We start from the raw sequence: 12270 nt of genomic DNA on the forward strand, positions 1-12270 counted from the left end.
CCCTGTCATTTTCTGTGAAAGTCCTATCTGGATGTGACTTTCCAAAGTGCAACACCTCAAACTTACCCTCATTAAGCTCGATATGCCATTCCTTGGCCCACTTACCCAGCAAATCAAGATCCACTAGCAATTTTTGACAACCTTCTTCATTCAAGTCAAGTCAAGTCAAGTCACTTTTATTGTCATTTCGACCATAACTGCTGATACAGTACATAGTAAAAATGAGACAATGTTTTTCAGGACCATGGTGTTACATGACACAGTACAAAAACTGTTCATTGAGTACAATACCACCTATAGGATGTGGAAACTATAGAAAGAGTGCAGAGGAGATTTACAAGGATATTGCCTGGATTGGGGAGCATGACTTATCAGAATACGTTGAGTGAACTCGGCCTTTTCTCCTTGGAGCGACGGAGGATAAGAGATGACCAGATAGAAGTGTATTAGATGCCAAGAGGCATTGATCCTGTGAATAGTCAGAGGCTTTTTCCCAGGGCTGAAATGGCTAGCATGAGAGGGCACAGTTTTAAGGTGCTTGCAAGTAGGTAAAGAGGAGATGTCAGGGGTAAATTTTTTATGCAGGGAGTGGTGAGGCTGTGGAATGGATTGCCGGTGGTAGTGGATACAACAGGGTCTTTTAAGAGACTCCTAGATAGGTACATGGATCTTACAAAAATAGAGGGCTATGGGCAAGCCTAGTAATTTCTAAAGTACGTACATGTTCGGCACAGCATTATGGGCCAAAGGGCCTGTATTGTGCTGTAGGTTTTCTATGTTTCTATTTCAGTGTCTCCTGCTAAGTATTGATAATCTTGTCTTTTTTTATTTTTATTATGCCTGTTGTTCAATACTCCACAATAAAGCACAAGGAGTGGATGTCATAGATTTGGTGTCATGGTGCTGAGACTGTTGACTACTGTGCTCAGAGATGGGACTGAAGCCCTTTTTGTGGGAGCATTTCAGTAAACCTCCATCAGTTTCCACATACTTCAACCTTCCTGCAGTGTGGCCCAGGGCATCTGCCAGGTGCGGAACAACAAGTGTGGTGCAAAGAGCAGGCTGTGTCTCCCAGCTGGGGTGAAGGGTTTGTTTATGGTGAACAAACATGCCACGGTAGCAGGCATTTCACTACGGTAAACTTTGTGCTGGAGGCTGTGTGGAACTCCACCACAAGAAGCTTCCAACAAACTGCAGAGGAAAACAAAATACTGAAAAAAACATGATATACATCAGGTAGCAATGAATAGTTGTTATTTCCTTGTGACTGGCACACAAAATTATCTGTCCTTTTTTTTAAAACAAGTTTTTAAATCAATTTTTAACCCAGCCCTGAGGAAGGGTCTCAGCCCAAAACATCAACCCTTATTTCCCTGCATAGAGGCTGACTGAACTGCTGAGTTCCTCCAGTTTTTTGTGTATCGCTCATGATTTCCAGCATCTTGAGAATCTCTTACGTCCAAGTTTTTCTTCTTCTCAGCTGCCCATCGCCTCCCCCTGGTGCCCTTTCTTCTTCTCTTTCTCCCCTCAGATACTGTCCTGTCAGATTCCTTCTTCTTAAGCACTTGACCATTTCCACCTATCACCTCCCAGCTTCTCAATGGTTGATTCTGAAATGCCAATAACTGGGTAAAAACATTGAAACTCAGAACAGTACAACACAGTGCGGGCCATTTGGCCCATGATGCTGTGCTGACCTATATAAACCTACTTCGCAATCAATCCTACACAGCCATAACCCTCCATTTCTCTTTCATCCATGTGTCTATCTAAGAGCATCTTAAATGTCTCTATTGTATCTGCCTCTTACCACCACCCTTGGCAGCCCATTTTACACACTATGTAAAAAACTTATCTCTGACATCTCTGCTAAATGTTCTGCACTCATGTTAAATACATGTTGTGAGGTATTGTCCATTGTAGCCCTGGGTAAAAGGTTTTGTCTGTCCACTCTATCCATGCCTCTTATCACCTTTACATGTCTGTTGTCACCTCTCATCTCTCTTCAGTCCAATGAGAAAAGTCCCAGACCACTCAACCTTTCCTCTTAAGCCAAGCTCTCTAATCCTGGTAAGTCTCCTCTGCACCCTCTTTAAAGCTTCCACATCATTCCTATAATGAAGTGACTAGAACTGGATTCAATACTTCAAGTGTGATCTAACAAGGGTTTTACCATAGCACCCTTACCTCATGGCTCTTGAACTCAATCCCCTGACTATGTCTACATTGGGAGAGGGATCTCACAGGTCAGCCCAGCCACAGCCTGCCACAGCCTTCCTCACAGAATCTAACCTGAAGGACAATGAGCCCGGCTGATCCATCGCAGTTCCAGCAGAGATGGTAACACCACGCATCCCTCCTTAGGGTGGCAAATACTGTGCCCGTGACCACAAGAAACTGCAGCGTGTTGTCAGTGCATCAGAAAAATAATCTGCTCTCCGTTCCATTTCATCTACGCTTCCCTGTGCCTTGGGAGAACAACAAACATAGTCAAGGACTCTACTCTCCAAACATTCTTTCTTCTGCCCACCCGCCCTTGGGTAGATGATACAAAATCCAGAATACATGTACCACCAGGGTCAAGAGCAGCTTCTATCGTTATGTATGGAATGATTTGTCATAGCAAACGTAAACCTTTCACTTTATCTATCTCTGTACATGGGTGGAACATTTGATCATATCAGTTGCTTTCCCGAGGCAGCACAAACAGTCAGTGACGGGGAGGATGAGTATGCCAAAGCTGGACCATTGTGTCCAGTCCTGCGAGCCACTCTCTGGGGAAGACAGGAATGTTTAGAGAAGTTTTTAAGCAGATCATAGAGAGGAGGTTCAAATCTGTTCCCACCGCAGAGAATGCCATCGATCAGCAAAGCTACCCAAGCTAGCGTGAGATAAAGGAATACTGTACCCCTTCACTTCTCCTCACTTTCCTATCACCTCCCTCTGATTCCCCTCCTCTTTCCCTTTCTCCCATGCTCCACGCTCCTCTCCTATCAGATTACAAAGTTTAAAAAGTTCAAAGTTCAAAGGAAATTCAGTATCAAAATATACTACCCTGAGATTCATTTTCCTGCGGGCAGTCAGAGAAAATACAAAGAAACACAATAGAATCAATGAAAAACTACACACAAGACAGACTAACAGCAACTGTGCAAACACAAAAAGAAATAACAATAATCAATAAATAAGAAATAAGTATCAAGAACATGAGATGAAGAGTCTTTGAAATTGAGTCCAAAGGTTGAAGGAATAGTGCTTCAGGCCTTTATATCTTTGACCTATCCTCTCCCAGCTTTTTACTACAACCCCCACCCACTCACCTTCTTATTCTGATATCTGCCCCATTCTTTTCCAGCCCTGATGAAGGATCTCCCCGTGAAACACCGACCATTTATTTCTCTCCATGGATACTGCTGAGTTCCTCCAACTCCTTTGTACACGTTGTGAGATAAAGGCGTTACCATACAAGGTGCATTAATGGGAAATGGAGGCAGGTTCACCTATTGCCTTTAATAGATAAGTATTTGAACAACTAGCATCTGCAGTACTGTAATGGATGATGGATGGCTCCTACATGTGGTCAGTACAGTCTCAATGAACCAAGTGGCCTCAATTCACAGTGTGAATCTGCTAATGCTGTGGAAGCCAGTGGAGCTCTCCCTCCCCAACAGTAACTTGAGGTGAACATTGGCTAGAGATGTCCAGAGAGTGAGAACCCTGACCCCTAGGCATTGGAACCATCCAGCTGCCCTTGAGGAGAACACTGGCTAGAGATATCTAGAGAATGAGACCCCTTTTGATCTGCTGGTAGTCACCACCTGCTTTCTGATACTTGAGATGTACATGGATGGAGATCCTACAGCAACACCCCTGCCCCCTTCCTCCCACTGCACAGAATAGAGTATTGCACAGTAACAGGCCCACGATGTTCCACCATACTCATTGAATTAGCAATGTAATATCTAACTATACTAATTCATTCTATCTACACCATCCATATCCCTCCATTTGCTGCAATTCATGTGCCTATCTAAAAGCCTCTTTAACACCTCTTTCATACTTGACCATCAGAAATAGGAGCAGAATTCGGCCATTCGGCCCATTGAGTCTGCTCCCCCATTTCATCATGCCTGATTTATTTCCCACTTAGCCCCTTTCTCCTGCCTTTGATGCCCTTATGAATCACGAACCTATCAAATATACCCAATGACGTAGCCAACTGTGGCAATGAATTCCACAGATTCATCACCCTCTGGCTGAAGAAATTCTTCCTCTTTTCTGGGATGTCCTTGCACATCTTTTCTTAGATAACGTGCCAACAATTCCACTACCACCCCTGGCAGTGTATTCCTGATACCCACTGGGTAATTAAAACTCCCCCCCCCACCTTAAGTACATGGTCTCTAATATTAAACATTGTTATTCAGTCCTCTGTTAGTCAGGGTTGACTGTGGATGTTATGTCCTAGCTGTCTGGATATGTAAGCCATGATATGGACAGCAAGCTGTTGCCCACGTAGCGAGCTGCCCCTCTCCACGCATCTGACGAACAATGGAGACCAATGCAGTTTGGCACCAGTCAGCATTGAACTCCATGTAAGACTGTCATGAGCACTCCAGCTCCAGATTTTTCCCTCAGGGTTTACCCCCAAAGCCTTTCCCCTGAGTGAGTATCACTGCAAGGCAGCAGAGTTTTGAAGTCAGAGATTTCCTTCTAGATGAGCTGCCAACCATGGCAGATAAGTCCATCTGCCTGAAGCAATTGGTTTTAAGGTGCCAGTAACCCACTTTTGCCCCTTCTCCCGTCAGTAGAAACTGTTCTGCTGATGTTAGTAGCTGAGCACACATGAAGGCCAGGTGTGGACTTGGTTGTCAGAAGCTATTTGAGACCCAAGTCATTGGAAGCATTTAATAGGTAATGGCAGCTTGTAGCCATTACCACCCTGGCTGTACAAGGAATCAATATGAGACATTACAACCCCAGGAAAAAGATACCAGCCCTCCACTCTATCGATACCTCTCATATTCTTGTGAACTTCTACCAGATCTACCCTTGGCCTCCGGAGAATGTATTTACCACGTAAAGCAACAGGAGGGACATTCTTGACAAACTATCCTTGTCTAGGACATCTGCATCTGTCTCCCTCCCTCCCTCCTGCCTGATGAACTGGCACATTTTCACGTACACAGCTTGGAAAAGAACAAGGACATTGTGTATTGATTGCCACTGTACCAGGGATCCGCTCTAATTTACAGAATGTGGCAGTTCTGTGCTGTGAAAGGCTATATGACTAAACAGTTTACCAAGTTCAGGGGCACATTGCTCACAGATTTTCATGGATAAATGCAAGTAAAAAATTAACTTAACTGTTTTCAATATTTTTTTCTGTCAAGCTGAATCCAGAATCAGGTTTAGTATCACTGACATATGTTGTGAAATACGTTGTACTGCAGCAGTAGAGTGCAATATATTAAAAAATTATAAATAACGATAAAATACACACAAACACACAGAGTATATATAAATTAAATTGAACAAGTAGTGCAAAGGGTAAAAAAACAGAAAGAAAACGAAAAAAACAAGGGTGCATGGCCAATTTAGAAATCTGATGGTGGAGGGGAAGAATTTGTTCCTGGAATATTGAGCGTGTGTCTTCAGGTTCCTGTACCTCCTCCTTTATATTAGCAATGAGAAACAGACATGTCTTGGGTGATAGGGATCCTTAATGATTAGTATGATTTGTAACTTCAGAACATTAAACTAGTTCATAGGAAGAGATAGGAGTCTCAGATGTGGGTCTAACTTTGCCTCTACTTTAGGCGAGGCATGTACATATCATGTGGTAATGTGATGACCTATGAAATTCACACATTTTTGTACGTCAACCATATTGAATTATTTAAAGGAACAAGAATGGTTAATCAAGCAATGCATGTATACAAGATTACTCAAATATTATTGATTATTAAATACACAACAATGTTGGATACTGCCTTGTTGAGGCATCGCCTTCTGAAGGTGTTCTCAATGCTGATGGAGCTGACTGAGTTTACAACTTTCTGCAGCTTTTTCCGATCCTGTGCAGTGTTTTTCATCGAATGCCGTATTGTATGATGTCAGTAATCATGGTCTTTCCATGACTGTGATTGTTCTTGGCAATTTTTTCTACAGAAGTGGTTTGTCATCTTGTCTTTACAAGATGGCTGACCTCAGCCATTATTAACACTCTTCAGAGACTGAATGCCTGGCAACAGTGGGAGCATAACCAGGGCTTGTGATATGCCCCACCTGCTCCCATGGCTTCATGTGACCCTGACCAGTGGTGGGGAGGGGGGGCAGTGCTAAGCAGGTGCCGCACCTTGCCCAAGGGTGATCTGCAGGCTAGTGGAAGGAAGGTGTGCCTTACACCTCCTTTGGTAGAGACGTATCTCCACCCCAGCGCTACAGTCCTTCTGCTGAACGTGCTTCACAGTGCTGTTGGGAGGGAGCTCCAGGACTTTGACCCAGCGACGGTGATGGAATGATTAAACATTTCCAAATCAGGGACGAGAACCAGCACAGTCACATCAAAGAAAATTTATTATCAAAAAATCAGAATCAGATTTAATCATCCGCACATGTCATGAAATGTGTTGTCTTTGTGGCAGCAGTACAATGCAATACATAATAATAGAGAAAAAACTGAGTAATGGTAAGTATATATATAGTAAATAGTTCAATTAACTGAACAAAAAATAGAAATAAACAAGTAGTGAGGTAGTGTTCATGGGTTCAACGTCCATTTGGAAATCGGATGGCAGAGGGGAGGAAGTTGTTCCTGCACAGCTTATATGTACAGTATATGTATATGTTATCATATACAATCCTGAGATTAATTTTCTCTCAGATATTTACAGGGAAATACAATAGAAACAAGAGAAAATCAGCAGATGCTGGAAATCCAGGCAACAAACAAGCATCTACAGAAAAGAGTAAAGTCGACTTTTCGGGTTGAGACCCTTTGGCAGAAATACAATACAATTTATGAAATAGTACACATAAAGGTTGAACAACCAATTAAAATCCAAAAGAGGACAGGTTGTTCAAATGATAAATAAATAATACTGAGAACACGAGTTGTGGACTCCTTGGCTGTGAGTCCGTAGGCTGTGGAATTGGTTCAGAGTTGGAGTGAGTGAAGTTACCCACACTGATGGTTGTAGGGTGAATACTGTTCCTGAACATGGTGGTGTGGGCCCCAAGGCTCCTGTGTCTCCTTCCCAATGGCAGCATTAGGACTGGTGGGGTAGTCTGGATGGTGGGGGTTCTTAATGATGGCTTCTGCTTTCTTATGGTGGCACTCCTTGTAAATGTGTTCAGTAGTGGGGAGGGCTTTGCCCACAACCAGCAGGCTCGTGAACTAGCATGGATAATTTCACTCGCCTTATTGACGGACTGACCAGGGGTTCCCCACCTGGGTTCCGTGGCATAACAACAAGGCTGGGAACCCCTGGGGAGTGAAGTTATCCACACTGGTTCAGGAGACTGATGGCTGTAGGCAAAGCCCTCCTCAACAATGAATACCACTCTCCACCAAAGAAGTAAATAATTTCTTCATTTTCTTGTAACTGGCTGCAAGAAAATGAATCTCAAGGTAGTATATGGTGACATAAATGCATTTTGAACTTTGATAATGATTTACTTGGTGATGGATTGGAACTTAAGCACCATTTTCCGTGGTGATGGTGTTCCCCTACACCCCTTGTCCTTGGCAGTGGGTTAGAGAGGAGATGGCAGAGTAACTGTGGGACATTTTGTAAAAGGTACACACTGCAATCAGTGCACGCTGGTGGTGGAGGGATGTTCAGGGTGGTAAATGGGTGTCCCCATTAAGAATCACAAATTTGCAGATGCTGGAAATCCAAAGCAACACACACAAAATGTTGGATGAACTCAGCAGGTTAGGCATAATCTGTGGAAAAGAGTAAACAGTCAATATTTTGGGCCAAGACCCTTCATCAGAACTCATGAAGGGGCTTGGCCCGAAATGTCGACTGCTAACTCTTTTCTATAAATGCTGCCTGGCTTGCTGAGCTCAGCATAGCCCATCAAGTAAGATGGTTTTCTTGGAGGGCATCCACCTTCATTAGAGCTGTTGACATCGTGGTTTTCCAGATAACTGGAGAGTGTCCCATTCACACTCTTGTCCTGTGCTATGTGGGTTTGGGGGGTGGGGGAGAGGTCAGGGGCTGAGTCAGTCTCTACAGGAAACCCAGCTTCTGCCACTGTCTGTAAGGAGTTTGTACGTTCTCCCCGTGACTGTGTGGGTTTCCTCAAGGGTGCTCTGGTCTCCTCCCACATTCCGGAGAAGTACAGGTTAGGGTGAGCAAGCTGTGGGCTTGCTACGTTGGTGCTGGAAACCTGCACATGTGCGGACTGCCCCCAGCACATCCTCGGACTGTGGTCGTCGTTTCGATATTTCGATGTACGCGTGAAAAATAAATCTAATTTTCGTGTTGGTGACCGGTCAGTGATCGGGAAGCACGAGGAGGGGGTTTTCCAGCTGCTGTGAGACTCCAGGTATCTTTTCCCTGGTGGGAAGAGGACAGTCCAATCTGCCTCTCTCTCTCCACCCCAACCCAAGCCACATCAGTCGGGGCGGCTGGGTGGAGCTCAGCTGATTCAAACACTTGTTGAGTCAGTGAGGCGCACTCTTCCTGGGCCCTGCTCGTTGTCCTGTCACCACGGTTTCTATTCACTTCCTCCTCACCCACAGTTCGGGGAACGTCAGTTCTCAGGCACAGACCTGTTGTAACCGGGGGACTTCCTCAACATCACTGTCTCGCACTTCAGTGTGGGTGGAGGGGGTGGAAGCTCCTCTCCCCTGGGTGGGGGAAGGTGTGGGGTGCAGGAGGGCACAGGGCAAGGGAGTGGGAGTGGGGGTTGAGGGAAGGAGGGGAGGGGATGCTGGAGGGAAGTGGTGCAAGAGAAGAGAATGGGAGAGGAGGAGAGTGAGGTACAGGGAGTGGGAGGCAGAGAGCTGAGGAGTGAGGGAACAGGAGTGGGAGGGGGAATGCAAAGACAGGGAGTGGGGAAAGGAGATGTTGGAGGAAGCGGAGTGGGAGGAGGAGAGCTGGGACAGGGCATGTGGGAAGTGGAGGGGTAGTGAGGGGGAGTGGGAGGAGAGAGAGTGAGAACAGGGAGTGGGGGGAAGAATTGGGGAGGGAAGAGCAAGGATGGGGTAGGGGAGGGAGGGGGAGAGAGAGGCAGGGAAATAGTGGGAAGAGGGTGAGGATGAAATGAAGGAATGGGGAGGGGAAGGGTGAGTGGAGGAGGGAATGGGAATTGTTGAGAGTGAATGAGGGGAGTAGAGGAGTGGGAAAGGGTGAGGGGAGTGAGGGAGGATGGGAGGTGGACGTTGAGGGAGAGAGAGTTGGAAGGAGTGGGGAGGGTGAGAAGGTTAAGGAGTTGTGGGAGAAGGTAAGGGAAGATGGGAGGTGGACCTTGAGGGAGAGAGTTTGGGGAGGGTGAGGGAAGGAGGATGGATAGTGGACCTTGAGAGAGAAGGAGATGGCTTGAGTGGGGACTGAGCCCGGGGAGGGGAGCAGCGGGATCGAGACAGCGCGCACGTGCAAGGCTCGGGCATTGCGCCAGCGTGGGCGGGCGCGGCGCGGGCGCGGGCGCGGGCATTGCGTCAGGTTGGGCGTTCCCGCCGCGGGCACGCGGACCCTGCTGCCCGGTATAAAAGGAGCGATGCCGGCCCTTGAAGGACGAAGGGGTTCTGGAGCGCGAAACGTTAGCGAGTCGCAGACGCACCGAGCAGGTGAGCCCGAGCTCCCGGCCGACTCTACCCCCCGCCCCGGCGGCACAGCAAGATCCCAGCATGCGGGTTCTGGGGACCGGCCTTCTTTCTCCCCGACATGGTGAACCTACGGGTTGAGGGGCCGAAGGGCCACCCTCGTTTTGCAGTGGGCAGTGCCCAGCCCGTGTTCGGTCGCCATCAGAGTGGAGACTGCGGGGGTCCCCCCACCTCCCGGAGCGAGGGGAAAGGCTGGGTGGAGTTGGGAGAATAGGTGAGATTGCTGGTGTAGATGGACGGTGAACTGAATGGCTCGTACCTTGCTGACTGTCATCACAAGCCTCCAGCCCAGTCCAGAGGGTCAGTTACTCTGGCTGACTTGGCCGATGAACATCCCACCTCACTGCACACCCTGTGTTCGGTGGCGCCTTGCTGTGGGAGCAGTCAAGCTGACCTGCTCTTGCTCTGGTTCTGAGGTATCTGGTGAGGGAGGAGTGGATATCACAGGAGGTACTTCGTGAGGTGATACTTTCTGTCCCCTCACCCTGTACCTCTGTGTTCCTGGTCCATGAACCTGAGTCTGCTCTCCACTGTTTTACAGCAGTACAGTGTGAAAGGTGAAAATATAAGTTACAAAAAGTTGTAAAAATGAGTTAATGTTGATGGGTTCACATTGTTTGGAAATCAGACGGCAGAGGGGAAGATGTTCCTGAATCACTGAATGGGGGTCTACAGGCTCTTGTACCTCCTTTGGTGGTAGTAATGAGAAGAGGGCATGTCCTAGGAGATGAGGGTCCTTAATATTGGATGTCACCTTCTTGAAGATTTTCTGAATGGTGGGGAGGCTAGTGCCTGTGGTGGAATGCACAGAGTCTAGGACAGTTACAAGGTCTAGGTTTTTAATTTTGTGATGTTTGAGGATTATCAATGTCCTTGAATTTTATTCCAGAACCCTGATGGAGGTGATGAATGAGTTGATCCCTTTTGCCCAGGAGATGCTGGGCCAACGGCCCAACAGGAAGATGCTGAAGATCTACGCGATTGGCACAGCGCTGGCATTCTTCGGGGTGGTGGTGGGGCTGGTGGAGACGGTGTGCTCCCCGTTCACCTCCGGCGAGGCGGAGGAGCGGACGCAGGAAGTCCCATCACCCCAACCCCAGTGCAAGGACCTGCAGAAGCTGAACAACAAGGAGAAGCTGAGCCCAAAGCGTAATCGCAAGCCTGCTTTATGAACCTCCTGGTGAGGCAGGAGAGAGCTGGGCTGCAAAGCGGCCTCAATAGACTTGGATAATGATCTGCCAGCTGCTCCTTGAAGGAGCTTTGGTTAGTCTTCAGTTTGCTACTGTGCAGCAGAGTTGTATCGTTGTACCATCCTGGTACCCTGTAAACAATTTTTTATACTTTGCATTTTTGCATTCAATAAACTGGCATTTTTAATGAGATATAAATATGTGAACCTGTCTAATTTATTTGATCTTGTTTTATTTTAGTTAGAGGTAGTTTTCGTCACTGTCCTTCTGCCCAACAAGCCATACCATCCATTACACCCATGTGACCAGTTAACCTACTATCCCGAAACGCAGGAGATTCTGAAGATGTGGGAAATCCAGAGAAACACACAAAATGCTGGAGGAACTCAGTAGGCCAGGCAGCACCTATGGAAATGAATAAACAGTGTGTTTTGGGCTGAGGCCCTTCATTAGGAAGGGGTAAGAAGGTGGGAGGACAGAGGGAGGGGTGAAGTACAAGCTAGGTCAGTAGAACCCACTAACCAGTACATCATTGGAATATGGGAGGAAGTTGGAACACCTGGTATTATTTAAAATTTTGCAGTCAGTCACAGTGAAGCCCCCCCCCCCACCCAAAGTACTGAGTGGAGTGAGGTTCTTTACGGTGTGGGCAGCACAGGGACATAGCAGTGACTGTAATGTTATCAGGAGTGATAACTGATATCCGATCGGGGTCAAATTCCCACCTCTGTGGGCTTCCTCTGGCTCCCCCAGTTCCCTCCCACACTACAAATGTGTACGGGTTAGGGTCAGTAAGCCGTGGGCTTGCGGTCTGCCCCCAGCTTATCATTGGACTGCGTTAGTCTTTGACAGAAATGATGCCTCTCACTGTGTTTCGATGTACGTGACAAATCTTTTGATTAACTATAGTTAGACTTGGGAAAACGGTCTGGTTGGGTAAAAGCTCTAAGGAAATGAGGGGTAAGTTTATAATAGTGGGTGGCAGTGAAGGCAAGTACAGAAGTGGCATTTAAGAGACTCTTAGGCACATGGAAGTACAGAGAATTGTGAAATATGGACATTGCGTAGGCAGAAGGAATTGGCTTAATCAGACATTTAATTACTAATTGAATTAGATCAGCATAATATTGTTTGTTCTTAAGTATTGCTTTGAGTGTTTCAGGAAGCAAGTGAGCTATCTGTAGAAGATACACTGTGCACCCTACCCTGGCCAGATAACTTGTTCCTAGCTGTTGACAGATT

At 46.7% G+C, this 12270-nt stretch overlaps 1 protein-coding gene across 1 annotated transcript; it reads left to right on the plus strand.

The window, feature by feature from the left end:
- Positions 1-9672: 9672 nt before the first annotated feature.
- g0s2 (G0/G1 switch 2) lies at positions 9673-11234 on the plus strand. The gene is made up of 2 exons (XM_059950641.1): positions 9673-9802; positions 10728-11234. The coding sequence occupies exon 2, from the start codon at positions 10735-10737 to the stop codon at positions 11008-11010; it is 276 nt and encodes a 91-aa protein (XP_059806624.1). The 5' UTR covers positions 9673-9802; positions 10728-10734; the 3' UTR covers positions 11011-11234.
- The last annotated feature ends 1036 nt before the right edge of the window (positions 11235-12270 follow it).

This window comes from Hypanus sabinus, chromosome 25 (genome assembly GCF_030144855.1).
Source record: "Hypanus sabinus isolate sHypSab1 chromosome 25, sHypSab1.hap1, whole genome shotgun sequence".
Taxonomy (NCBI): Eukaryota; Metazoa; Chordata; class Chondrichthyes; order Myliobatiformes; family Dasyatidae; genus Hypanus; species Hypanus sabinus.

Bases quoted from the DNA above. Each gene is read 5' to 3' on its own strand.
- g0s2 (XM_059950641.1), top strand. From the start codon at position 10,735: ATGGAGGTGATGAATGAGTTGATCCCTTTTGCCCAGGAGATGCTGGGC.